At 51.2% G+C, this 27,896-nt stretch overlaps 2 protein-coding genes across 2 annotated transcripts; one reads left to right on the plus strand and one right to left on the minus strand.

Moving 5' to 3' along the window:
• Positions 1-6,107: 6,107 nt before the first annotated feature.
• On the plus strand, positions 6,108-10,250 carry Sohlh1 (spermatogenesis and oogenesis specific basic helix-loop-helix 1). The gene is made up of 8 exons (XM_055599747.1): positions 6,108-6,172; positions 6,415-6,549; positions 6,957-7,104; positions 7,630-7,751; positions 8,034-8,131; positions 8,732-8,918; positions 9,410-9,486; positions 10,045-10,250. Exons 1-8 carry the CDS (start codon positions 6,108-6,110, stop codon positions 10,248-10,250), a joined length of 1,038 nt encoding a protein of 345 aa, XP_055455722.1.
• An 8,407-nt stretch (positions 10,251-18,657) lies between these two features.
• Lcn9 (lipocalin 9) lies at positions 18,658-26,196 on the minus strand. Its single transcript, XM_055599748.1, has 6 exons — positions 26,095-26,196; positions 25,638-25,774; positions 25,252-25,325; positions 24,749-24,859; positions 24,545-24,646; positions 18,658-18,680 (listed from the first exon to the last, which is right to left on the minus strand). Exons 1-6 carry the CDS (start codon positions 26,194-26,196, stop codon positions 18,658-18,660), a joined length of 549 nt encoding a protein of 182 aa, XP_055455723.1.
• Positions 26,197-27,896: the final 1,700 nt, after the last annotated feature.

Raw genomic sequence — 27,896 nt, forward strand, 5'->3', positions numbered from 1 at the left:
AGTGAGTTCCAGGACAGCCTGGTCTACACAGAGAAACCCTGTCTTGGGCCCCTCTTCCCCCTGAAAAAACTTGAAAGTCTTTCCACATCTCTGGAAATCAGGTCAAGAAACCTCAGGGGTAAACACACACCAAGAGTCCCTCTGAGATGATGTGTCATGACAACAGAACAGAGTCTGTCATGCCAGGACTGTCTAAGTAACATCACTGGTGGCCGAAGCTGGCACTCTCAGGTATGCTGAGTAAGGACTAGGATACACCTACAGCTGGCAGTAGAATCCTGGGGAGCATTCTGTCCCTTGCTCCCACCACTGCCCTCCTGAGGAGCTGATGAAGCCCAATGCCTGTGGCATTCTGAGCTCCCTCCAGCTTTGGCTGCAGAGCTATCTGGCTGTCCCTCTTGCTAGCCAGGGCTGTGTGTAAGCCTTCAAATATTTCCCATGGGATGTGGGCAACTTCCTGCTGCCCAAGGCACAGCTTCCTAAAACAGACCCAGAGGGCTAGCCAGAGCATGTACACTGGCTGGAGGCCAGGATGGAGTTCTATGCCTTAGCCTTCAGGGCCCAGAGAAACCCAAGATGGCTGGGGTCCAGGCTATTCAGATCATACAGTTCCAGGAAAGGTCCTGGCTTTCATGGGAAGTGTCCTTAAGTGGCAGAGGGGAACTCTCTGGTGTTAAGACAGCAATATTACCCAGGTGGTGGTGGCACATGCCTTTAATTCCAGCAAAGGCAGGTAGATCTGTGAGTTTGAGGCCAGCCTGGTCTGCAGAATGAGTTCCAGGACAGCCAGGGCTACACAGCAAAACTCTGTCTTAAAAGAACAAAACCAAAAACCAAACCAAAACAGAACAAAACCCCCAAAAGACAGCAAATTCATGGTTCTTCCTCCTGACATAGTGGCTGTCACCTCAGGGCAGAAGAATCCTGAATCACAAAAGGGGCATGACAGAAGAGGACACACATGACAGAAGAGTGACCCTACCTTCACCGGGGCCCCGGGCCACACAGAAGGGGCCTTGAAATGAGGCTGGGAGGCAACAGATTCTGGGGTATAGAGTTACCACCAGAAGGGCCAGGAGTGCCCTTTGGACCCCTGCTTTTCAGCTATGAAGTCTGGGGTGCTCACAGCAGTGGTGCAGGACTGGTAGATATGAGCTTGGCAGACTCCAAGTTCCTTGAGAAAAGTACTGTGGCTCTCATTTCTAGAACCTGTAAAACAGAGATACATCCAAGGCAGGGCTGCTCCACTCTGCCTGCCTGGGACAGGAATCTGTCTGCCTGCAGCTCCCACCCTTCAGCTTCCACCCTTCAGCCTCAGCCTAGGTATCAGGCAGGGCTCACCTCCCTCCCCTTCCTGCCCTCCTGTGGTTGCCTCTCCAACACTAGCTCCAGTCCTGGCAGCAGCTCCATCTGCAGGTTTGAGAGCAAATCTGCAGGGACAGAGGCCAGGCTCAAATGACAGAGGAATTGTGGACAGCTCCAGGTGGAAGATGCCGCTGAAGCCCAGACTGCTGAAGCCCAGACTGCAAGGACACAGTGTTCCTGGCTAGACTAAATCGGGCAGGGAGTTGTGATACCAAAGCATGGAGATATGCGGCAGAGGGTCCGAGAACAGCAGGGTTCCAGAAACCAGAGAGCTCTCCTGGGGTTACTCTGCCTGACTGGCACTACTTGATCAACTCCAGGGGAGCCAGGGAAGGGCCAGCTGTTGTCTACTTCTCAAGGACACTGCCTGCTTTCAGGGCACTTGCTCCCAGTCCTACATTGCTACCCCCCTCCGTACTTCTAGGTGTGTTCCTGGCCCTTGAGGCCCTGACTGAAAACTGTACCTTCACCCAGAATGGTCCTCAAGACCAGCTCCATCTCTCATTTCACACAGGGGAAACTGAGTCCTCCATTAGCAGTGGCAGCTCCAGGTTGCCTTTCAGTGTGCTTGGCCTCAGAAAAGCAGAGACTGGGTGGAAAAGAGGTCAGGAAGGGAGTGAGGACCAGCAGGGTCAATGTCATCAATGTGCAACTGTTGATCCTGGGCCCCTCCACCAGTGTTGCATGCATGTGTCACTTGGGTAGGTGGGAGCTATGTGCTCCTGCCGTCTAGAAGGGCTGGCTCCCAGGTTAGTGGAAGCCCTTCTGCACAGGGAGTGAGCAGCAGAAAACTACCACTGAGTATAGTTCATAACACTTTTCACCCCTTTCTCTGCCTGGGAGAGGCTGCTCTTCTGTGAGGGGTACTTCTGGTCCCAGTGGGGCTACTCTTATGTGGACATATATGTGGGCTTTTCCCCATGCCTGTGCTCTTTGCAGGGGGTGTGAGGAAGGGGCGCTCTCAGCACCTCACCTTACCCTCTCCTCAAATGCCTGGATAGTCTGAATTCTAAACTTAGAAATGGCTGTGGTTCTAGCCACCATGGCATCCATCACCCCCTCCCCCCGTGGTGCCAGCAAGACAGTCCAAATAAATGCCTTTTCCCAAGAGCAGCTTTGTCCTGGGGATGACAGGCCTGGCACAGGAGATTGAAGGGGGTGTCCTGGAGGGTGGGCTAGCAGGGGACTGGGGGAACTCCCACAGGAGGGTGCTGATTTCTGTGGGATGGAGTGCCCAGGCCTGGAGGTGCATTGGCCAACAAACTTGAGAAGGTTGGGTTGGTGAAGCCCTCAACACACCTCTCAGAGATGCTTCCTCAGCTGCAGGCCCTGTTAGCAAGTGACATGCAGGGGGTAAGGCACAAGCCGGAAACTGCAATCACCACTTTCTTCACTTTGTCCCAAACACTAAGTCTTCTTTCCAAGATTGGGGGGGGGGGAGTTACTGAGTGGGAGTGGCAGCATCAGCATCAGCAACAACAAAACATACGTGGTCTTCATGGTCCGGGCACCTGTCTCCGTGCACCCCCTGCTGGTCGCACCCTTACTGCTTTAGTATCTGGCTCAAGCTGGGATTTGAAAGGGTATTAAGGGTCTGTCTTGAGTATAGGCCCCATGTATGTACATCTTTCCCGAGGACCACTTATTTCATCACTTGAGTTGAAAAGCCTCCCTACCTAGAAAGTCAGAAAGGAAACCTTTAACAGCTATCCCAATCATACCCCAGGGGTATGTGACCTTTCTTGGGTGACTTGGGCTTATGTGGGACACTGGGGATGGAAAGGGCCTCTGCATTTAAAGTGGGCAAACATCAATGTCACCACACTGCTACTGGGTTTTGTCAGCTTCCCTCTTCTTCCTCTCCTTCCAACAGTGTCCAGTTGGGTGGGGGCCTGCACTTAGAGCCCTAGGGCCCCACTACCAGGAACCTGTTAGGCTGAAGTGCTGTCCAGACCCCAGGTAGCACAGTGACCTCTGCCCATCCCTCAGTCACACGAGCACCTTTCGACAGGTAATGGCACCTGTCTCAGGAGCTACAGCCCAGTGATGCAGGACAACATGCTATCAGCTGGGTTATTCACAAGACACCCTGAAGCATTTAATATGAGCCTTCTGGGCCCCCAGGAGCCTTTGTTGTCCAGTGTTTTGAAGAAACCTCAGCAAATCAACACTGTGGCAATGAGGGGTGGGGGAGGTGTGTTCCTCCCCCACAAACCTAGGATACATAGGAGAAGGGGAGAGTTAAGCTGACTTCCAGTCATGCTTTTCTCTAGGCCTAGGCCACTACCCAGTTTCTCCCTGGGGGCCCACATCAGTATACTGGAGGGAACATAGTATACAGGCCAGTGATTCTACACTCTTTAAGTCTCTCCAAAGGTCCTGTCTTAGTGTTGTTTTGCTGGGAAGAGACACCATGACCAAGACAACTCTTATAAGAGGAAGAATTTATTCAGGGCTGGCTTACAGTTTCAAAGGGTTAGTATATTATCATCAAGGCAGTGAGCCTGATAGCATGCAGGCAGACATGGTGTTGGAGAAGCAGCTGAGAGTTCTACATCAGGATCTGCAGGCAGCAAAAGAGAGAGCCTCTGGGCCTGGCTTGGGCTTTTGAAACCTCAAAGCCCATTCCCAGTGACACACTTCCTCCAACAAGGCCACACCCCCTAATCCCTCTCAAGTAGTCCCCCTCCCTGATGACTAAACATTCAAATATATGAGCCTCTGGAGGACATTCTTATTCAACCCACCACAGGCCCCTTGTCTGTCTGAGGAGTGCAGGCTGAAACAGATGCTTTGGAGCAAGGGTGAAGCTGGCTCTGCAGAGGTCTGGATGCATCAGCCTATGGTCCACCCAGCCGTGTCCTACCTCCCTTGATTATAACTCACTTCATCTGCCCAGTAGCCAACTGACCTTCTTGTGGGTTTTACCACCAGGAGGACCCAGATCATCATACAGAGACACCCTAGCTGGGTCTATGTCACCATCTGCCTAGAGCCCAGCAGGGAAGTGACCTTGCTGGACTAGCAAGCTGGGTGACATTTATGAGGGCTTTACATAATGAATATCTGGCCATATTCTACCCTGGAAGACCCAAGTCCCAGAGTGCTGGCTGCCTTCACTTTGTAGCCTAAGAGGCAGGAGAGCCACTGTGATGCCCTATAGGGTCCTGCTGGGCCAGTTCCCTGCATGGAGCTACCATGTCCCTCTTTTCCTCCTCCCCCAAGGAAAGCCCAGAACCACCCAGAGTTTTCAGAACTCAGTGTCTCCTAGCATTCCTGGTTCCATTTCACAGCACTCACTCAAACCAGAAACCATGTGTCTCTTCCTGAAGTGGGAACCCACCTGCGTCATCTGGCTGCCTGAGCCTTCAGTGCAAAGGGAACCCCCCTGGCTCTTGCTCCACATCTCATCCTAGTGTCTGTACCTGTTCTTAGTCCAAGGCTTTGCCTTCCTACCAAGGTGACCTGAGTCCATGAGCTTATGTCAGCATCCCTTTCTCTCCTCACCATCTTGTAGCCCTGGCTGGGTCAGCCAATGTTTTCTGGTGCCTGAGCAGAGAAAGGATGAAAAAAGGGGCAAGGATGTTCCTCTTACAAGTGTCACCTTTCTCCAGCTGATCCCCAGCCCGTACCCGTGGCTCTACCCAGGACCCCAGCTGGAAGCAGAGGCAAGAGGTCTCACTATGTGGCAGCCACCTGCGCACTCTTTGAGGCTCCCCAGGAGAGGTGCAGTGATCTGCATCAACTATCTCCAGATGTCCTGGAGCAATGTCAGCATCCCTAGCACCCATCTCTCACTACTACACATCCCTTCAGGACTCTCTGTTTTCCCTTTCCTCCCTCCTGTCCTCCTGTCACCGAAGGAACATTTGCTAAGGGACTCCAAGGAAGAGCTGAGCTTTTGAAGACAGGTTCTAGATGGGGGTCTCCAAACCAAGAATGCAGGTAGCTAGCACATCCGACTGTGGGAGCAGAACCCGAGGCTCATGTGGCTCAAAGGACTGCAGTTCTACTGTCGGCTGATCAGTGGGGCCAGCCATTTTAGGAAGAAGGGTGGCAGCCCAGCTGAGCCAGGGGAGGGCGGGCGCTGCCTGGCTCTGGTGATAACTGTGCACTTGAGAAGAACACCTGCTAGAAAGAACAATCCGGAGCGGCACCTGGGCACCCTATAGTCCTGCTGAGTCTGGCCAGGGTCCCACAGGAGTCACCTACATAGTGGGCCAGCCTTCATCAATCAAGTAGGCTGTGAGCTTCTGGCGGGCGGGGTTGGACTCCAAGAAGCTCTGGTAGTCACTCCAAAGTGCTGTAGGAATAGTCACTTTGAGTGGGAAGGAACCAAGGCTTGGCGAAAGCACAAGTGGAGTCTGGACACCTGGCAGGCCATGCCCCAGAAATCCGCTAGCAACCTGATGATTGGAACAAAGTTGCTACTTTACGGCAGAGCCCAGAAACAAGGCTGCAGACCCGTCACGTGGGCTGTAGTCTGGTCACATGGCCAGAAGGCAGCACGTGAGGCAGTGAGAGAAGCACGAGGAGGGGCGGGGCAAGCCCCGCACGAGGTGGGCAGGCGTGAGGGGTGGGGGTGGAGAGACGCTTTCGCTTTCGTAAGCGTGGGCAGCCAGGTGCGGGTTGATGCAGAGCTTCTGGAGCTAGAGTGTGGGTGAGAGGGTGGGCTGGCGGGCAGAGCCAGGGGCTGTCTGTGGCTTCCGGTTTGTTGCTTCCTCCCCTCCATCTTCGTGCCAATGGCGTCCGGCGGCCACAAGCGGGCCACTGAGGATTGTGCAGTCTCCAGCTTTACGGAATGCAGGTAAAATATGGGTTGACAGTCTCTGAGAGAGTCAGGTTCCGAGGCCTTTGCGAAAGGCTGCCTACTGTTGTCACCCTACCTGGCACATCAGGACAGAGCTCCCTATCTTGGAGTGGAGCGGGCGGAGGAGGTGTAATGATATGGCCAGGTAGTTTTCCTCTTCTTCCTTCCAGACACCCACCCCAAATGCCACTGGTGGCTTTTGTGAGGTTCACAGGTGGTCTTGGCTCTTTTCTCTGTAGCAAGACTCCTCGGCCTGAGACTCGGGACAACTTGCAGAGTCTGTCACAGGGCTCAGGCCTCCACACGGCTCCTGTAGCTGCTGCAAATTGGGGGCCCTGCCTTCGGAGAAACGTGATCAGTGAGAGAGAACGCAGGTGCGGACAGCCTCAGGGTGGGCACTATGTCAAAGTGGGTAGAGGAGTTTAAGTCTGGATTAATCAGTTTTACCCATCTGGACCTACCAGGATTAAAAACCAGATCCCCAAGTAAACTCCGCCTTGTGTGGGAGGCCAGGGGTGCCGCTGCAGCTGCTATGTCTGGGAGCTCTGGTGTTTTCAGCTTCCTTTAGAGTCTGGACTCCTAACTTGGACTCACCCTTTCACACACTAGAGCTACTTCAGGACTGTGCCCTCAGCCCAGAGTTACTGTGAGGCTCGTGGGACCATGCGCTGCAGGGCTAACTCCGCTGCTCAGAAGGCCCTGGAGGCTATGCGGCGGTGGGTTCCAGAGGCCCCTTTCCCATCGGATGAAGGCTGGACCCTTTTTGCTTGTCTGGATGCAGGAGGCGGATCTCCTTGAGCTGTGAGCGCTTGCGGGCTCTACTGCCCCAGTTTGATGGCCGGCGGGAGGATATGGCGTCCGTCCTGGAGATGGCTGTGTACTTCCTCCAGCTTGCCCACAGTATGGATCCTGGCTGGGAGCAGCTCTCTGTGAGTTGTAAGCAGGCAGGCCTTGTGAGGCCCCTGCAATGTGTCTACTATGTGATATCCTTGTTGAGGGGCAGCATGCCCCTTGTTCCGGGCCCCAACCTTCAGCCCAAGGTGGCACATGTTCCATACCTTCCTGATAGAGAGGGGCAAGTGTCCACTGTCTCTTCCCAGTACTACTGACTGCTTAGTTGCCCATATGTGATGTCAGGGTCTCCATATGCCACATTCTGGCCAAGAGCACTTACACTTAGGCATCTCCTACGGTTTGGTCCCAAGACTACTGCTCGATTCTCAGTCACATGTGCATTTGTCGGGCCTGTGCTTGAGGAGAGCTCTGTTCTGATGACTTGAGACCCTATGGCCAAGCCCCTGGGTAGACACAGCTTGTCTCAAGGGCTGTTTGAGGAGTGAGGAGTGAGGCTTTAGTCCCTGCACACCTTTTCTGTGTGTGGAGGCTGGGCTGATGGTGGCACTCCCTCCCCCTACTCTGAGTTTCTGGGTGGTCTGTGTGTGTTTAAACCTCAGGCTCCTCAGCCAACCCGGATGTGGCACATGTGGCAGGGTGATGTTCTGCAGGTGACCCTGGCCAATCAGATTGCAGACGGCAAGCTGGACTCCGGGAGAGCAGAGGCATCTGCTGTGGCTGGGTTAGTGTCCCCGTGGCCTGTCCTGGGGCCCCAGGCTCTGTCTGAACAGTGGTGCTAAGCTGCATTATCATCATCATCATCTGCATTAGTACTTAGCCCCTCATCTTTGACATCACTGTTCCTGTTCAAAGCTTCTTTAAGATGGTCCCTTGAGAGCCTGCTGTGGAAGTACACTGCACTCGGTGACCTCAGCAGCAGACTCGGGGACTGGGAAGAATGGAGGTTTACTTGGCTCTTCTGCTCTGTGGGGTCTGAACTCCTTAGTGTCTTATACTTTTTCAGGGTGCAGGAGCCCCCATGCTGTGCGATGCTGAGTGTAGACCAGAACCAAGCCATGGAGAGAGTGTCAGAGCTGCAGGAGAGACCATCCTCCTGCCCTGGTAAGCTCCAGAGCACACTGCCATTCAGTGAGCCAGGTGTCCTGTGACCTGGAAGTCCTGCTGCCCTTCTCATGCCCAGGGTCTAGAACAGCTGGCTGTCTCACCTCTGCTGAAACAGGGTGACTCCGAGGCCTGCAGCCTTTCCAGCTATACCTCCAGGGTGTGGGGTCTTGTCCCATAATCCACCCCACCCTGTGCCAAGTCCTGGTCAGTAGGTGCCAGTAAGTCACCAGGTGAGGTGCCTCTCATGCCAGTGGGCACTTTGCTTTCTTGACTGTTTTGTCTCCCATCATGTACATTTGCCATGTCTAGAGGTCTCAGCTGGCTGGACAGGGCTTCTAAGCAGCCACATATATAGCTCCATGGGGACAGGCAGCCTGTCTGAGGGAGGAGCTCAAGGTCAGGAGGAACTCCTGGTGTGAGCCCACTCGAGTGACCCAGGGCCTAGGGACTGCCCGTCTCCAGGAACCTGACCTCACTCAGGTTTGGACACTCCCCTGCTTGCTCACCTGTTGCTAAGGACTTCTGGCTTTCATATGTGCACAGTGTAGGACAGAACCTGGCCTACCCCAGGTGGGCTAACTTTCTTCTCCCTGATAGAGCCTTCCAGCATGTGTCCTGGGCTTCCACTCTGGCTTCCTCACCCATGGCAGTCAGCCACCCCCCAGAGCAGCGACACTGTATCTGGTGGGTTGCACCAGGTGGGATCCCTGGCTAGGGACACTGAATCTCCAGGTGTGCTGGCTGAGGAGGCCAGCTTGGTCTTGACATCTGTGCCTGATGCCAGGTGGGTGCTTCTGAGTATGTGTGTCAGTGGTAGCCGTTACCCATCTGCTTTCAGCCCAGCGCTGGTCTGTGCCTTTCTCTACTTCTGGAAGCTTCTGTTCCTGACTTTTACACCACATTGAGAGGAGGCCCAGGCAATAGGCCCAAGCCAGACTCACCATGTGGCTCTCTGATAAGTGTTTCTAAAACATTTTTGTCTCCTAATTGTCTTTTGTTTGGGCTGATGGTGAAATAATTTTGTGTTTGGGGAACACACACCAGCTGGGGTGTGGGAGGCAAAGGGAGGGATGAGGCTGTGGCTGGAGAAGCCAGCATGGATCTCTGTTCATCAGAGCTCTATGGCTATGGCCTGTGCCCTGTGGCTGTGGTTTCTAGACTTGGTCCTGTCGGGGTGAGCCTCCATGGAATTGAGGGTTCCTTGTAGGATTGGGTTTCTGTTGAGTTTCTAGTATCTAGTTTCTTGTGGTCACTAGGGGATCTTCTCATCTCCAGGTATGACACAGGGACAGGGTCTGACGTGGTGGATGGAACATCCTTTCTGCTGACCACCAATCCTGATTGGTGGTTGGGTGAGTGGGGCTGTGAGCCCAGGCTGTCTTTTCCCACACTGGCCCTGGCTCTGGGGCCTGTGTCCAATCTAACAGGACCAGGAAAACTACCTAGACCCAGCTTGCTCTCTGACCCAAGGTCCCCAGGTCATCTCTTCTCCTGTCTGGCAATGATCAGAATGACTGGCAGGGACAGAGGTAAAGTTTGACCACGCATGACTGCATGAGCACATAATGTATGGAAATGGCTCTGTGAGTCCTGGGTGTTTTTGGTAATGTTCCCAGGTCAGCCCCACTGGGGCACCAGGACATCTGGTGAACAAGTCATATGTTGTGTCTCCACAGCCTTTAGGATCCAGGGTTGAGGGAACACTGCTGTGGTTCTGGCATGAAGTGGATCTCCTAAGCATGAGAGCAGGGCCACCAGGGTTGGGTTCATCCTACCTTACTGCTGGCAGAGAAATGGGGTTCACATTCCCTGTGGTAGAAGCATGGGAGACCCCACCACCATGCTGTGACCAGCCTGCTGCCAGCGCCTGGGATACATGCCTGCCTTACTGGTGTTCCCTTTTCTTCCAGGGTCAGTGGAGGGCAGAGGAGGCCCAGCTCTTGCCAGGAGCAGCCCAATGGACGAGGCAGAGCCAAGCTTCATGGGGGATCCTGAGCCCTGCTCCCAAGAGCTCCAGGCTGGTCCCCTAGAGCTGTGGGGCTTAGATTTTGGCAGCCCTGGCCTGGCCCTGAAGGATGAAGCAGACAGCATCTTCCCTGACTTTTTCCCCTGCTAGTTTAGTTATGTCAGTTTGGTGGGGAAGCAGGACAGCATGGAGCACGGGGATAGCTTGTGCCCCTGCCCCTTGCCTGGGTGTTGTATTTTGGGTTTGGTTTGCAGCTGCAGCCTAATTTGAGGGAGGCTGGCAGGGCTGTGAGTGGAGTTTGTATTAAAGAGGAAAGGTTTTTCTGGCAGAAGCACATTTCTCTGGCTTTTGAGTAATTAATCCAATTCATTGGGCACATCACCCTAACACCATTCAGAGCACAGACAGCTGCTGGGATCTTTTCTGAGAGGTTCTCAGCTTGGTGGGATCCCTGAATAACCTAGTTCTATGCCTTGCTCCCAGAGAGGTGCTAGAGACTAGGTGCCTTCCTTTTCCTTGTTCCTGGGATCAGGTGTTTGGATTGGGTGGGACCTTTCTGGGAGAACCCAGTATCCTCTCCCTCTTGGAGGGATGGTCTGGTTCCCTTTTTACTTGCTCTTTGGGACCCTCAGGGTCTGGTGCACACTCTTAAACACTGGGCCGCTGTGGGCAGACTGAAGATTAGTATTAATCTTTCAACTGTTCTAGCCAGGCTGAGTGCTTGTCCTGCTGTCAGCATCTGGAGATGGCCCAGGTTCCTGGGATTCCCTCCCCCACATCAGTCCCTGTTCTGGGGCTAGAGCAGCCTAGCCAGATTCTTCCAAGAACCTTGAGATGAGAGCACCCACCAGGCTGCTCCCACAGTAGTGGAATGTTCCGTTCACTCCCATGAGTCACTGCAGACAAAAGCTCAGGAGCAGGTGGCGTGGGATGAAGCACTTGGGGGCTGTGAGTGCTGAGATCATCACACATCGCAGGAGCTGAGAGGGTCACATGGTCCCAGAGGGCCTGAGCACTGTACCACTGTGGTCCATGTGGGTGATGAGCAGAGCTGTCCACCACCCCAGGACCTTGACACCATGGTTTACAGGACTGAAGACCTTGGTCAGAGGAGGGGCTGACTTCCAGGTTCCTGGCTACCAGTGTGCTAAACCCATATTATTTGAGCACGGGAATAGTCACCTCACTTTGGTTGTCTGATGTTTGAGCTTATCAGTCAACTCCAACTGCCTGAATTCACATGTTTTCTAGAAGATTCCCACGTCTGTATGTGTGCATCTCTATGTTGGAGTGCTTGTGTGCATACTATTTATGCTAAGGTAGGCAGGCGTGTGTTTATACACCCATATAGTTGTGTATGCATTTGTGAGTCCATGAATGTTAGTGTGTGTATGCATATATGTTAGGGTATGCATGTATACTTATGCCCATGTATTGGTGCATGCATGTTGCAGGCCTTAGGAGGGTGGGTATGGAAGGCACAACATCCATACTTACACTGCTGTGTGACTGCTCCCCTGTCCTTGGACATGTCTCCCTGGTCACAAGCATGTGGCCTTAGACTGAGCCAGGGGCCCAGCTTGCTCTTTGTGGTCTTGTCAGGCAGGTCATGGAAGAATTAGAAGCTGTCTTGGTCTTTCTCCTCCCAGCAGGTAGGCTGAGCGTATTCAGTCATCTCTGCAGCTGCCATCCCTAGGACCTCTTAAATCCTGGGTGTCTCTTTGGTCAGGTGTGTGACCTTACCTGTGGCACCTGAGAGGGAGAGGCAGGGAACTTAACTTGGCTCATTCAAAATGAGGCTTAAGTCCTAGTGACATGGAAGAAATGTCCAGAGACATCAGGGGGTAGAGCCTATGCCGGGAGGCAGGTGGCTTGTTCCTGAATCAGTGCTAAGAATGAACCTGGCCTGTGGACAGGAGCAGTAACAGGTCATGGACTGATCAGGTCATAGGAACCCCCAGGGTCCTGAGACTGAGGTCAGTCTTTTCCCAGGAGTACTTCAGTCCAGGAGAAAAGGACTTCAGGCCCTACTCCACATAGAAGCAAAGGAAAAGGGCTGCCTGGCCAGGGCTTGGCCATGGTGTCTGCTCCTGTTAGGCTCTGTGGGTGCAGGTGTGGTTCCTTGGTCTGGCTAGCTGAGATTGCAGTGGGTCCCTGTCCAGCTGAGTTTTGGAGGCTGTAAACAGCTGCTCCAGATACTGGTGGTTATGGGCCTCAGCCCATGTGGACTGCTCCGATGCTGCTCCATGATCCATTTCCCCCTGCAGAACCCTAGAATTTCCCACTCGGCTCCTCCTGGGACACACTGTTTGAGAATCAGCCCCTCCTCTGTGTTGACCACCCTGAAGCCATAACTGCCTGGGGAAAAAAGGGCTCACCTGCCTAAAAGCTGGATTCTGGAATGTTACAGCTGTACTTTCTCCCTACCAGTATTATCTCCCAATACCCTGAAGCTACAGTACCCCAAAGCCTGGGGGCATGCAGTCTAATGGCATGAAGGGCACACAGCAGTGCTGCCTGCTCTGTGGTATTTCCTCAGAGTGGTGTGTCAGGGTGGGAATCCTGGTGGGGTGGGCAGGAGGCCAGCACTGGAATCCCACTTTGCAGGGGAGCCAGGTGTTAATCAGCAGGCACTGTTCATGATCACCCATCAGGCCTTGCATGAGGCTTTCTCTGGAACATTTCAGATTGCTGGATTCTTTTGGAACCCCCAGTGCTCAGGCTATGATTTGAGCAGCAATGCCTAAGTGTGTCCTCTTTTGAGAACTTAATGCCCAGAGATTATGACAGAGGACTGGGGAGGGGTTTTAACCTCTTTGTCCATGGGACCTCAAAAAAAGGTTTTGAAGAAAGCCTATAAGCGTTGTTTCAGGTGAGGGGAACTGGGATATGTGACAGCACTCTGGGTATCAGAGGCTCTTCTGCAGGGTCTTTGCAGTTGTGGCCTTCAGGGATGGTTGTGGGAAGGGGATTTAGGGTAGTTCGAAGTGGGTCTCATTCCTCTCCAAACCTCTCCAGCAACTTCACACAGTTCTGTGACACCGTACACCCATGCTTTCGTGAGGCCAGCGTTCCCCCTGTGCACACATACTGAGTTCATATTGGAGCCCGGAACAAAAGGGATGTTTTGCCTATGTTCCCTACCTTCAGTTTACCCCTGGGGTCATCCTCCAGTGTCCTTGCCCCAGTGCTCCCCATGCTGTTTGCAGATCCTCCAGCAGCCAGGTGGGACTCGGGTTGCTTGAAGAATGTCCAGGGGCTGGTGGCATTCACAGCAGTTTTCAGGGGGCCCTAGCTGAAGTGAAGGATGGCCTCCAGAGGTCAGCAGTCACAGCAGCTCAGGGAATGACACTTCCAGCTGCAGTGTGACTTCCAATGTGGTAACTCTCTGGATTCTTTCTGGTTTTTACAGATAATGGTATCAGGTGATGTGGCCAGCCCTCAGCAAGTCAGTGGTTGTGCCTCTTTTGAGGCCTTGGCCTTCATGGGTTGGGGTCTCCACATCTCTGCCTCTTTCCCCAGTATTCCCCTAGCCTTTTCCTGATATGTGACCCTGTTTTTAGCTCCCCCTGCCAAGGGAGGGCAGCTATAAGTGTGGACAGTGACAGTGATGCCCTGGAGCTCAGCTGGCCTTGGCTCCTTCTTCATTCAGGACTCTTGAGTCAGACTCTGGAAGCTGAATGGTTGCAGTCTGAGGGGAAGCAGGCGGCTGTACTTTGTCCTGACAGATGCAATGGTCCCTGAGTTCTCCATGCACACCAGTAACTCTGGCAAATACTGCACCCCAGAAGGCCCCTCCCTTAGCTTGACTGTCACCACCCACCGTGGACAACAGTAACCAGCACCTTGGCATCTACTTAAATGGGTTTCTGCACCTCCAGCTCCCAAGAACAAAATCTAACAGCTGCTAGAGTGGACAGTCTGTCTAGCCCAGGACTAGCCGGCCACCATCTTATAGCTGGAGCAGAAAATGGCATTGCCGTCCCTGTGTGGATGGACTTTTGTGCTTTGCCACCTAAGTAGGGTTTGCTTCACTTCACCTACCACAAAGTTTCATGGAAACCTCAGGGCAGAAGACAAGAGCTTTAAAGATGGCAAACTTGGTTCTGAAACAGGGAGTGCCTGACCATAGCAGGCGCTCAGTGAGGGCCACCCACACTTGAGGCAAGAGGTCCCCTGGGGTCCAGCCCACATCCTCACTAGCTGTCACTCAAGGCGGATGATTGTTGTAGTGGCCCTGCACTTTTCCCTCAGAGCGCTGGTCCCCCGGCTCCAGCATGGGCTCTTCCTGACACGACTTTGGCTCTTGAAACCCTGCAGCACTGTGATGAACAGCAGGAACATCAGCCTCACACAATAGACTTATGGGCCTTCAGGTGGCTCTTGTCTTACTCTAGATAACGCCAGGGGTGCTCTCCCTCTCATTCCCGCCCCCCCCATGTGTGTTTGCCTGTACACATGTGTCCTAGGCATTTGTACACATGTGTCCTAGGCTCAACTATGAGTGATGTGTGGCCTGAGCCGAGCATCACCAGCCTGTAGGTGGCAGTCACACTTGGCCCTGCAGCTGCTGCGCAAAGGGCAGAGATTTCAGGTCTGCCCAGCCCTCAGCATCTGCAACTCAGCCTGCTCACACAGTACTTGCTGGCAAGTGCAGCCGGGCAGTTTCTGCCACACTCCTGGTCACACCCCTCTTCCTCTATAGGAGCCATAATTTGTGTTCTTAAACACTTTTGTTCTGTTTTTGAAATTACATAAACATCATATGGGGCAAATCTGAATCTGGGATTCCAGCGATTTTCTTGTTTGTCCAGCCCTCCTTCCCTCCCTTACTTTCTCCTTCTATTTGCCTGAATGCTTGCTTTTCCTCTTTTGAGAGTGTTGTCTTATCTTCAAGCTCTCAAGCGCCCTCAAGCTCACTCTATTACTGAGGATGACCTTTGCTGACCTTTCTGCACCCACCCTCTCCATTTCGGAGCTTATACACACTCTACAATGTTGGGAATCAAACCTAGGGCCTTGACAATGCTAGTCAAGAACCTTGCCAACTGAGCGGTCTCCAGCCAGCCTACACTTAAGTTTTCAAGTTTCTGAATTTGGGTTTTGTGAAGGCTGTAATAATGTCTTCAGGCTTTATCCATGTTGGACCATGTGTCAGAATTTTGTTATTTTGGTTTTTGTGTTTTGCCTGCCTGCATGTGTATATGTGGTGGTTGTGATCGGCCACGTGGGTTGTTCTGGGTAGCAACCCTTATCAGATATGATTTGCAAAGAATCTTTCCTATTCTGTGGGTTGTGTTTTAATTTAGTGTGTGTGTGTGTGTGTGTGTGTGTGTGTGAGAGAGAGAGAGAGAGAGAGAGAGAGAGAGAGACCACAGAAGAACTCACAGGAGTTGGTTCTTTCCTTCCACTCGTGGGTCCCAGGGATAGAACTCAAATTGTCAGGTTTGCAGCAAGCTCCTTCATCCACTGAGCCATCGTGGCCCTAGGCTGTTGCCTTTCCTGTGTTGTCAGGATTCTTTGAAGCCCTGAGCTTTCCGTTGTGTGATGCAGCTTGTCTCTCCCATTGCCTGTCCATTTGCTGTCCACCTGCATGAGGGTGTTCACGCCTACATCTACTGACCTGCTGTTTGGAGACAGGGCTTCTCTGTATGGCCCTGGCTGTCCTGGACTCACTTTGTAGACAGGCTGGCCTCAAACTCAGAGATCCACCTCTCCCTGCCTCCCAAGTGCTGGGATTAAAGACATGCACCACTACCACTTGGCATTTACTCACTTTAAATCTAAACTCTACCGTTGTCTACAGGGCTAAATCATGGAGCCAGAGAACCAAGTCTAGATGGATAGCACTCTGAAAATGTGGCTTTGTATGTAAAAGCAGCTGAAGTTGACTAAATCAGGGCCTTGAGATGCTCTCAGATGTCCTGGATGGGTCCTAGATGTGATCAGAGATGTGCCTGTTGGCAAGTGGAGGGTGGGGTTCGTGCTCATAAGTGTGCATATGTTAATTTCTAGAGGCTCATAGTAATACTGAAGAGTATCGAGAGAATAGGCTGGCCCATTTGTTCCCATCTATGAGCCTACATTGGCATGTCATTGTCACCCATGTCTTCGCTCAGTCTTGTACTTCTTGTAGGTTCCACAGATGTGTAGTTAAGACATGCCTGCCATTCTGGTATGATGTAGAGCTGCAAAGGTGCACAGTAACTGCACGGGGGACTTGTGTGGCTGAGACATAGTGGGGCATGGGTTGGCCCCCACAACCTCTCTCTAATCTTGAGCATATTGGCCCTCACACTGGACCCATGACACAGGGAAGCAGGTTGCCAGTCTTCACACTCAAGAGACTAGATGGAGCCAGATAACCCAGACCTGATCAGACTAGACTGTTGGAGGCCAGTGCCACCTTGTGGCAGCCCCCAGAGCTGCAGGTGTCTAAGGGGCCCTGATGACCTTTTGGAAGGCACTGCTCCACATCTCCTCCTATACCCACGTTGGCTCCTGCTGTTTCCTAGACTGTGACCAGGGGCACCCAAGTGCTGGCCAGGATATTGGACCTGCTCTCCCAGGCCCTGTTGGAGCTCTTTGCTGTATCACCTCTAAACTGGAACTCTATCTCCAGTTCCTTGGACAGCTTTTCCTCTGCCACAGAAGAATGCCAGGTCCATCCTCAGCAGGAGGGGCAGCATCCTCACTGTCCCAGGTTCTGGGGACAGCTGGGATTTGCTGGCCCAGAGCTTCTGCCTGTGATGGCTTTTCTTGGTTGTCAACTTGACTAAAACACCTATGAGAGATCTTTTCCTTCCTTCTTTCTTTCTTTCCTTCCTCCCTCCCTCCCTCCCTTCCTCTCTCCCTCCCTCCCTCCCTCCCTCTCTCCCTCCCTCCCTCCCTCCCTCCCAGGCTTTCTTTGTGTAGCCTTGGTTGTTCTAGAACTCGCTCTGTAGACTAGGCTGGCCTCAAACTCAGAGATCTGCCTGCCTCCTGAGTGCTGGGATTAAAGGCATATGCCACCATCACCTAGTGGGAAGACTCACTTTTAGTCCAGATCTTTTGAAGTTTGAAGATCCACCTTTAATCTGAGCCCCATCTTTGCTGGCAACCTACATAAAGGACATAGAAGCAGGAAGATTGTTCTCTCTTTGCCTGCTTGCTCTCACTCTCATTAGTAAGTCCATTTTTTTCCACTGGCATCGGAACCTACACTTCTTCAGGATTCTAGCATACACTGAAGACTAGCTGAGACATCCAGTTGCAGGATCACTGGACACTTTGAACCTTCCTTGGTAGACAATCACAGACTACAAGCCATTATAAGAAATGTCATATATATGTTCCTCTAGAGGACCCAGACTAATACAGATGTTGGTGCTAGGAGTGGTTCTAGAGCAACAGAGTAGAAGGGTGAATCTTTTAAGTATCTGGAATAGGCTTCCAGCTTGCCAACACCTACAGTTACTGAAGCCTCTTCAGTTACTGAAACCTCTCCTGGGAGCTCAGAGAGAACTGAAATCCTATGATGTGAACTATTTTACAAACTTGAGACAAATGCATTTAATTCTCTTGACTCACCAATTGTGAGAGGCAATGTATTTTTGTGACTTTGTATATAAAACTCTGACAATTTTTGGAAAAATAAGGAAAACGATGATGCTGGTTGGTTGCTCCTAACATCTCCAGATAAATTGAAAAAGGAAAAAAAAGAGCTCCATGATAAAATTAACCAATTTCTAGCATCTCAGAATATGGTGAAGGAGAACAATGAACAGTTTTATCAGTGATAGATAAAACTGACCCGCTTGAGATTTGCTTAAACAGAGTGTACCATAGAAGAGACTCTTTTCTTCCAAAGCTACAGAGCTCAAGTTGTGGAAACTCAAACCAAAGTTTTTATTATGAGGTTGGATGAATTACAGTGAAAATTCAAGTCCCAGCCTCTGAGGGTGTTGGTAGTTAAAGTAAGGACATTAATTGGTAAAGAATGGGATCTGGTAACTTTGGTTGGGGATGTGTGGGAGGACCCTAGTGAAGCTGAGAGGTTTGAACTCTCAGATTCCCAAGGGCTTATTTCACCAAGGAAGTAGTCTGTCCACTCTCTGACATCCCCAACCCCTGAAATGTTGCATTTTCACCTTTGAGGAAATTAATCCTTTATTGTCTGCTAAACCAGCAGTGACCTTCTTTGAAGGTAATGCCAGGCATAGCCGTAGGGCCCACCAGTAGTTGCCTCTAGACCTATAATCAAACTCAGGGCAAAGCAGGCTCCTAGATGGGAGGTAGAAAGCATAGTCCATGAGGTGGTGCCACACCACCAGAGAGCTTAATGAGTTGCCAGTTCATTGAAGCAGAAGCCAAGCAGAGTATGTGTGGGATGGATTTTAAGGGAGTTAATGGTGATGGTTGTGGGGTACTCACCAGAGAAAACTGCTGGGACATGTGTTTAATAAAAGTTTATTTTCTGGCTAGTGACTACACTGGGTGTTCAGGATCCCAGAGCAGCACCGAGCCTTTCTCAGGGTGAGCTTTTAAGCATAAAAACCATGTTCTGTGTTGACATACTTCAACAGTTAGCCAGAAGCAGAACTATAGAAGCCAAAAAGAACAAGGTTAGTCCATTTAGAGACTTTACAAAAAAAGACTTTTGTAGGTTAGGCCTTTGTTTAAGTGTGGGCAGGTGGTGCTGTCTACATGTTGAGTTTTCAGCCTGAGTGGTATGTTGATCATGGAGTCAGTTGTGCTAAGGTCTAGGGCCCTGTTATAGTTAGTGATGTTCGGGGGCTCCCACCACAGAAGACTGCTCAGAGACAGAGCCTATTGAAAGTCTCTATTCCAGGTGACTATGTCCGAGTACTCAGGACCCAAGGACAGTAGTGAGCCTTTCTCAGGGTCCATATTTAAGCAAGAAAATAATATCCTGGCTGGAAAGTCCCTAAGGGTCCCTTCCCATAGCTGCAAACTAAGCAAATAGTGAGCCAAAATGTGAGATTAGCTAAAATAGTGACATCAGGCTGACTGTTGCACAGAGCCCACATCCTTGAGTTGTTTTTCCTCCCAGAATTGATTTCTTAGGCTTCTGTATAGTTACTGGCACTTTATTCAGCAAGACACATTTCATCCAAGGTGCCAAAATAGAAACACCATAGTCAACTTGCAGCCCTTGTCACAGTGGAAGGAACATAAACTAATCAGGCTGTTTATTGATATGGGCCTTCTGAGTGGAGACTCTAGGTTTAGTATGGAAGCTGCACAGTCCAAAAAAGGTGTCAAGGGTTTGTTTGAATGATTGGCTGAAGTATCTGTCAAAAGATGGCCAGCTGGAAAGGAGTTGAAGATGCCTGAAATCTCTCCAGTTAGTGTTGATGAAGGGATTTTAAGGCTCAGGGAAATTGCAGTACCGGAGTGGGGACGCTGTGTAAAACCGTATCCTCTGCAATGGGAATGCCCTGAAGACAAGCCCTTCACTATCCTATAAGATGAAAAATGGTGAGAGGGGTACCAGCACATTTGAAGAGCTTTGTCACCCTTTTTCTCGTGAGAGATCTTAGGGTTGGAGATGCTGCTGCACAGTTGAATGAACTAGATGCAGTGGGTTTAATTGGGCCCCAAGGTACCAGGGGCCAGGTGACAGTGAATCTCTAAAGACAAGGTGATTGTAGGTATTGTAATGGGCAACACGGACAAAGCAATGTCTGTAATGGCCTGACCTATGCTAGTCAATACAAGCAAAGTGATTTTTATGGTGGCATGACTTATCTGGACCTTTGACACTAGCTAATCGATCATGGCATTTCGAGGTGTGAAATAGATGAGAAGCCTGCTGTATTTTTGTTTGATCTGTATAAACAGAAAAATTTTCAAACAAATGAAAGAAAGCCTACATTGGAGAGTGGCAAAAGTTAGAATCTAAGTCTTTGAATCAATTTCCAGACTTGAGCCAGTTTGCAGACCCAGAATACCTTGAATGAAGGGACACCCAGATTCCCCTGAGGAAAGACCTTGATAAATTGCAAAGAGTTTTAGTGTTAGCCTGTCCCCAGTCTTTCCCCAGAGGAACCCACAGCCTTTTACAAGGGTCACTGTACACTGGGGGAATGGAAACGATCAGACTCTCTGGGCTTTACTGGATACTGGCTTTGAGGGAGAACCCAAGAAGCACTGTTAATTAACTGGTGGCCCTCCAGTTAATGTAGGGGCTTATGGAGGTCAGGTGATTAGTGGAGTTTTGGCTGAAGTCACTCACAGTAGGTCCAGTGGGTTCCTGAGCTCATCCTATAATTATTTTCCAAGTCCCAGAATGTATAATTGGGATAGTTATGCTTAGAAGTTGCCAGAATTCTCACATTGGTTCCCTGACATGTGGAGTGATGGAAAGGCTAGATAGAAGCCTTTAGAGTTGCCTCTGCCAAGGAAAATAGTGAATCAAAAACAGTATTGCATTCGTGGAGGAATTTTAGAAGTTAGGGCCACCATTAAGGACCTGAAGGATGTAGGGGTGGTTCCCACCACATCTCCCTTTAACCTTCTTATTTTGCCAGTACAGAAGACAGATGGGCCATGGAGAATGACAGTTGACTACCTAAAACTCAAGAAGTGGGTCTGATTGCAGCTGCTGTACTAGATGTAGTGTCTTTACTTGAGCAGATTAACATGTCTCCTGATACATGCTATGCAGCTGTTGATCGGGCAAATGCCTTTTTCTTGGTACCTGTCCCTAAGAACCACCAAGAGCAATTTACTTTCAGTTGGCAAGGCCAGCAGTATACATTTTACATTTACCTCAAGGATCTATAAACTCCCCAGCCCTGTGTCATAACTTAGAAGTGTTTGATTGGCTGTCTCTTCCACAAAATGTCACATTGGTGCACTGTATTGATGACCTTATGCTGATTGGACCAAGTGAGCAGGAGGCAGCAACAGCTTTGGACTCATTGGTAACACATGTTTGCATCAGTGGATGGGAAATAAATCCAACCAAAATTTAAAGGCTCCCTACCTCATTGGAATTGTTAGGAGTCCAGTGATGTGGGGCATGCAGAGATATTCTTGTGCTGTTTCCTTATCCACAGGGAGGCTATGGGGCAAGAGCCCAATAGGGCAAACCCAGCCCTAGGGTGTGCAGAAGGCAACACGGGCACCTGGCACACTTGGCTATGGCTCATCTCCTTCTCTAGGAGGGGACAGCGGTCTGAGAGTCTCTGCATGTGCTGCTGAGCTACTTCCTACTGTTCTTCAGGACAGCCACTATTCTGATCCTCAATTGTAATAGTCAGTGTTGTCAATCTGTAATCCTGGAAACAAGCCTTGACTCTTGAGCCCTCTGTCATAACTTAGGAGGGATTTGATCATCTGCTTCTTTAACAAAATATCACACTGGTGCACTAGATTGGTGACCTTATACTGATTGGACCAAGTGAGCAGGAGGCAGCAGGTAGAGTAAGCATGCCTGTGAGGGAGTTTCTGTGAGCTCGCTGAGACGGAAGACCCACCCTACCTACTCATGGTAGCGTTCCATGGACCGGGTCACAGGATGAAGAAAAAAGAGCGAGGTTGTCCAGCACCATTACCCATCTCTCTCTGCTTTCTGAGTGTGGGTGTGGTGTGACAGCTGCCCTTGCTGTCACTCCCTTTCCACCTCAAGGAACTCCGCCTTTGTGAGCTAAAATAAGCTCTTTCTTCCTTAGACTGATTTAGCTACAGGTACAAGAAAAATTAACAAATTACCAATGCTCTCTCTCCAGCAGGCCACGGTCATGTGGGCAGCTCCTTGCATATCTAGCCTTGCTGGGGTTTGGCAGGCTGTGCCGAAAGATCCAGAGGCTGGTCTGTCTGCCTGGGAGTGCTGGGTACCTTCCACTCACCCAACAGAGCCATTCTGCCTGCTGGTCAGTCCTTCAGAACATGGCTAAGCACCACCTGGTCCCACTTCCTGACAGCTGGCATGCTCTAGGGACAGACTGCCTCCTAAACAGTATCTTGAAGTAGGCTGCTGGGCTTCTAGCCCAGCAACCACTAATGTTGAGGACTCAGCAGTGTGGCTGCAGGGAAGTCCTGCATTCACCACAGAGCACGGTCAGTGCCGACAGCAGCCAGGCCTACCCAGCCAGTCTCCCAGTGTGGGCACTCCTCACTCTCACCAGGCTGGTGAGAGGCCTGGAGCCCTTGCTCCTCCTCCAGGCTGCTCTACCCTTGCTGCTCAGCAGTTAGGGGAGCATTTACCAGAATGTGCCAGGAAGTGTGATCCTTGTCTCAGGGGACTTGGGGACCTGGGAGAAACCGAATTTTTAGCAAAGAAGCAGAAGTGAGGTTGATGATAAGGGCCTGGGTCAGGCTGTGGGAAGCCTGACCCAGGTACATTACAGGTAAGGGTATGTCAGTTGAGTTGCATGGAGAGGATTGAGATCCACATGCAGTCAGGAGAAGGAACTCAGAGGAGTCCCCAGCAAAGGCCAGGAACCCTCGTGGTAACACTCGTCAACACCAAGATCTTCAAGTCCCACAAGACACAGGTTGGTCAATCCTGCCCTGAAAGGTTTTTCCTGTTTCCTCTGATAGAGGAGTGAGCGTGTGTGCAAGTACATACATGTGTGCGTATGAGACTATGTATGCTGGTGTGAGCATGTATGTGCATGTGCACACATGGGTGAGCATATGTGTTTGTGCGTATATGTGGCTGTGTGTGCATGTGTGAGTGGGCATGTGTCTGACCATGTTTGCATATGTGGTGTGGGCATTTTATACATGAGTGTATGTATGTGAGCACATGCGCATGTGTATGTATATGTGAGTGATCCTGCATATATGCATCATTGCGTACAGGTGCATATGACTGGACGAGTGTATGAACACATGAGCTTGCACATGTTCATGGATGCCTGTATATGCATGTGAGAGTGTGTGTTCCTGTGTGTGTTTGTGCTGAGCATTTTATCAATTGTGTAGGGCTGTGTCTGTACCGCCTCTGAGGGACAGCACTGCTTGGCACAGCTGGGATCATCTTGCTGCCCTTGCAGCCGCATTCTCTTCTTTTTCCTGACTCTATGTCCTCTAATCTGTCCCCTTTCCTATAGTTTTGCCATTGTTCCTTTTTATGTGGACCCAAGACCCTGGCCTCGGGTTGTGGTTGTGATTGAAGCTGCTGTGAGCATCTTTGAAGACCACTTGTGTGGATACAGTGTTCACATTTCTGGTACAAGCCCAGAAGGTCCACTTTCAGCCCAGAAAGCACTGTAACTTGCCTTCTATCTCTTGTGTGTTCACCAACACATGGGACAGATTCTTAACCCAGCTGGGCTGCTGTCATTGATTCCCCAGGGAGCGTAGTCCTAGGGGTGGTCAGACAGGGGCTTAGCCCCCACATCTGCACACTATCAGGCATTACAGGTCCTTGGTCTCCACAGAACCTCGTGGGCCTGTGTGCAGGGCCCTTGAAGGGGTGATTCTGGGCCAGTCTCTGGGATGCTCTGATGTTCATCTTTACTACTGTGGAGCCCCATTCCTGAGAAAGGACCTCAGAGTCCAAATGCTATGTCCCCAAACACATGCCTGTCTTCATGCTGAGACCAAAAGAGGGACTTTATTTGGCAAGACTCTTCAGATGTCAGGTGAGATCAGTTTGGATGCCTGGGTGGCTTAAATTTAATGTCGGAGGAGGAGATGCAGACATAGAAAGCCGTGTGAGGCTAGAGGCAGAGAGTAGGTAGGTATGACCACAGGCCAGCATCAGGAAGAGGATGCCCAGTTCTGGCTCCACACTGCCTGGATCTCAGGTCTCTGGGCTGCAAAGCTGTGAGACAATAAACCCCAAGCTCTATATTTTGCTGCATATAGCATCCAGGATAGTTCCACAGGGCAGGGTTTACTGCTCTGCTGAGACACTATGTAAGGCCCTAGTACATCCTGATTCTGGGAGCGCTCTTCTACAAAGAGATGTGTGTCCCTTTGCTTCTGCAGGACAACGCAGCAACAGGCACAGATGAGCTTTGAGATGCTGCTCCTGGTCACTCTGAGGTGAACTTCCCCCAGCTTCTGATACTGGCTCTATGCTATTCTGTCCAATTCCTGACAGCCTCAGCTATCTTGTCTTGCAAGAAGATTGAAATTCACATACTATAACTGGGTGTGGTGGCCTACACCTTTAATCCCAGCACTAGGGAGACAGAGGCAGGGGTATCACTTCGAGTTCAAGGCCATCTGTTCTACAAAGCAAGTCCAGGACAGCAAGGGCCTTATCTCAAAAAGCCAAAAGAAAAAAGAAAAAAGAAATCACATACCAGAAGGCCTGGTGGCTCCTCTACCTTCTAGTGTGGCAATTGTCTGGGGAGACAAGAGGATGTCAAATGGCTTGCTGACCCCACCCTGACCCCAGTGTTAAGGCGCCTGTGCTAGGCATACCAGGCTGTAATGCTGCCTCCTCTGGGCTCTTTCTAGGCCCGAGCAGGGAGTCCTACCTTCCTTTGACAGGTTGATGACATTTTGTGGGCCCAGCCCATATTTTTTGCAGACGTTTACAAATCTTTTCAGGTAAGTCTTGCTAAGATCTGGAAGGCGCCCTGAGGACAAATTTGGGACTTTGTATTGGGGGAGGGCTCCCAAGGCACCATCATATAATGTGTCTAGGGCTGGGATTCCTAAGCAGACAAGGGTCAGGGTACCGAAGAGTGCCAGCACGTGGGTCTTGGTCCCATTCTTGATGTTCTGCATGTAGAAGGTGACATACGTGTTGTAGTCAGTCTCCGAGAGCAGCACCTTGTTTTCCCCGTCATCTGCACAGACATATAGCTCAGCATACCCTCTGCCCTGGCACTGGGGTACCGCCCCCTTCTGGGATGTGTGCCACGTGACTTAGATAGCTTTGTTAGGCTTGGGAAGGAGTGGGAGTTTGGATGCCGAGCACTGGCTCGGGAGACTGTATTATGAAGTGTGGATATCAGGGTATCATGGCCTCTATTTGCCTGGAGATGGGCCTTTGTGTGCTGCCTCAGTAGTATTCCGCCTGTTTGGTAGCTCCAGAGAGAGGGCCAGGCTGCAGCCTTTGAGTTGCCCCAAGGCTGGGGTGCTCTTGCTTTAGGGTTGTGTGCGTGCTCACCAGAGTGGGCAAGGCCTCAGCAGAAAAGGTCCCTGGCTGTCAGACCAGGAGCAGCAGGGCCCAACTTACAGGTGACAGAATACTCCCCATTATTCTCAGTCTTTTCGCAGACCATGGTCACAGCTACACATTCTCCTTGCACCCTGGAGGACAGTGAGGGGAGGGGCTAGAGCAAGCATCTGCTCCTTCCCCCTGCCTGGCTCATGGCAGGAGGTCATCGAGCCCCCTGGTACCTTGGCTTCCATGTCTGATCCAAAAGGGGCCTTTTAGCACATCTCACTGGGAGGAGCACAGAGCACAGCAACAGGCGCCCCCTGATCCCATCACACTGATTCCCAGGGAAGAGCTGGTGACAGTCCACACACTGCCCGAGTGTGCAGTATGTGAGTGTATCATGTGACCATGGGTGTGGGGACATAGTCTCCCCTAGGTTCAGTTTAGGGGACAGTACATACATGAAGAGGAAGTTAAACTGCAGGCTGCCATTCTTCAAGAGGTGAATGTTCTCAATGAAGACCCTCAGGTCTCCATTTGCTCCAATGCGCGTCATGTTATCTGAGGCCATGAACATAGGGAACCAGATCCCAGAAAGCTGGAAGAAAAGGCTGAGTAGAGGGAGTCTTGTAACACTGCTGGGGCTGCTTGGCCCTCATAGCCATAATCCTGGGCGAGTCCCTGAACGCTATCTCCAAGCTGGGACCTCCTCCTGCCTTCCCAGCTCTCCCTCTACCCCCCATTCCTCTCCAAAACCCCTCTGCACCCTCTGGCTGCCATTATGGCTGGGGAAGGGATAGGAGGGGCTTTCATGGCCCAGACATCCTTTTTTCACATCAGCCTCACCCCCCCCCCCCTGCCAGTCAAGGATAGGCACTCTTCATGAAAGCTGGCCTAGCCTCAGAAGGCTTGACCCACCCTGGCCATGTTGTAGTGCCTCTGACCGACAATCTGCAGGTTGTCCTGTGCAGCAGCGAGGCTCAGCCCCAGCCCCAGCCCCAGCACCAGCAGAAGTACCATTCTCTCTGCTGGACACTGTGGCCTGCACCTCACTCCCTTATGGCCCTTCTTCTCTGTGGTTGACAGTCTGTGTGGACACCCTGTCCACACACATCCTGTGCCCTGCTGGAAGGCAGCCAAAGGCCCCCAGTGAACTGTTCACATTTGAGAGCAGGCCACAACACCCACCTGATCTGATGTGTCGCTGGGTCAGAAAGTGGCAGGGGAAGTCAGGGCCGGTAGGGTTTGGCCATTAGGTTCCTGGACCCAGGCCAGCTTGCTGAGCTGGTGCTCCGTGTCTCTAAGTTGGGGAGGAAGAACTCAGAGCCTAGATGTTTGAGTCTTGTCATCTGGCATCAGTGTTTGTGTTTGAGGGAGTTTGGCTCCTCAGCTACATCTGCATGGCATGTAGCTCAGGCATGCAGCCACCCTGCAAGGAGGATGTCACTGAATTTAGGATGCGGCTTCAAAACTCCAGGAGAAGAACCTGAGTCGGGGAGTATTCATGAAATCAGCCCCCGAGGGATAGCTGAGGGGTCCTGAAAAAACAGTACTCTAGAGTTTGATGGTTCAAGAACACGGACACAGGGTCAGATGTGTTTCCATTTTGGCTGGAGATGGGCCGTGGGAGGTGGTGATGAAATGCATCCTGGAAATGTCTGCTCAGCTCCTACAGGTTTGTCACAGGACACTGGCTTCCACTGCCTCCGGGCACAGGTTCATTGGAGGAAAGACTATTCCTTTGAAAGAATAAGGCTAAGCAGGCCTTAGTGGCAGCAGGGCCGGAAGAGCTCATCCCTCCCTCTCCACCAGGTAATCCAGAGGCCAGACACCCACTGGCTGCCACTTCCCTGCATGAGAAAATCTGCCATCTATCTGCCCATGCTGATGTGGTTCTGAGATGGAGGAAGGAAGCCTGACTGTCCCTGGGTACCAGGCAGGCATCAACCATTATAAACTGTTAAAATCACACATGGTTAATGACAATGGCTGTCCTTTGGCGTCTGAGAACCCTTTCTGCTGATCATTTTCCTATAAGGGCAAAGCTGTTGGGGTGGGCAGTACTGCTGTAGCGCTGCTGAACTCTCCTTTGCTTCCCCCGCTGCTTTGAGCAATAGAACTGTCCTGTCTGTCCAACCACCTGATATATTCCACACTAGCTGTGGAGCCCTTTCCTGCTCTAGCCCCTGAGCTCAACCCAGGACTGTCTCAAGTCATGCTGGATCTTTTCCTGTCACAAGCCTTGGGGAACTCCAGGTGATCCCATAATCATTTCTGCTGAGGCCAGAGATGGCCCACGTGCCCTGGTGGCCTAGCAGGGGGACTGCTTTGAGTGGTAGAAAGTAAACAATGCTGTGCTAACACAAGCTTTCATTTGCACAACAAGTTGGCTTTGACTGAAACACTCCAATCTCTGGTTTGATGCGTTCTCTGACACACAACCCTCGTATTGCACCATTGGACCCAATAAAAACCTTCTCTTGAATGTGACTTTTGTTGTCGTATGTAAGTTTGTTTGAGACAAGATTTCATGTAGCCAAAGATGACCTGGAATCCTTGACCATTGTGTCTCCATTTCCAAACTGCTGGCATTTTTAGGTATATGCCACTATGTTCAGGTTGACTGGTTTTGCCTATATTCAGTGAGACAAGCTCAGTCTCTCTCTCTCTCTCTCTCTCTCTCTCTCTCTCTCTCACACACACACACACACACACCATCA

The sequence above is a fragment of the Psammomys obesus genome, unplaced genomic scaffold, assembly GCF_907164565.1.
Source record: "Psammomys obesus unplaced genomic scaffold, mPsaObe1.curated_primary_1811, whole genome shotgun sequence".
NCBI classification, from domain to species: domain Eukaryota; kingdom Metazoa; phylum Chordata; class Mammalia; order Rodentia; family Muridae; genus Psammomys; species Psammomys obesus.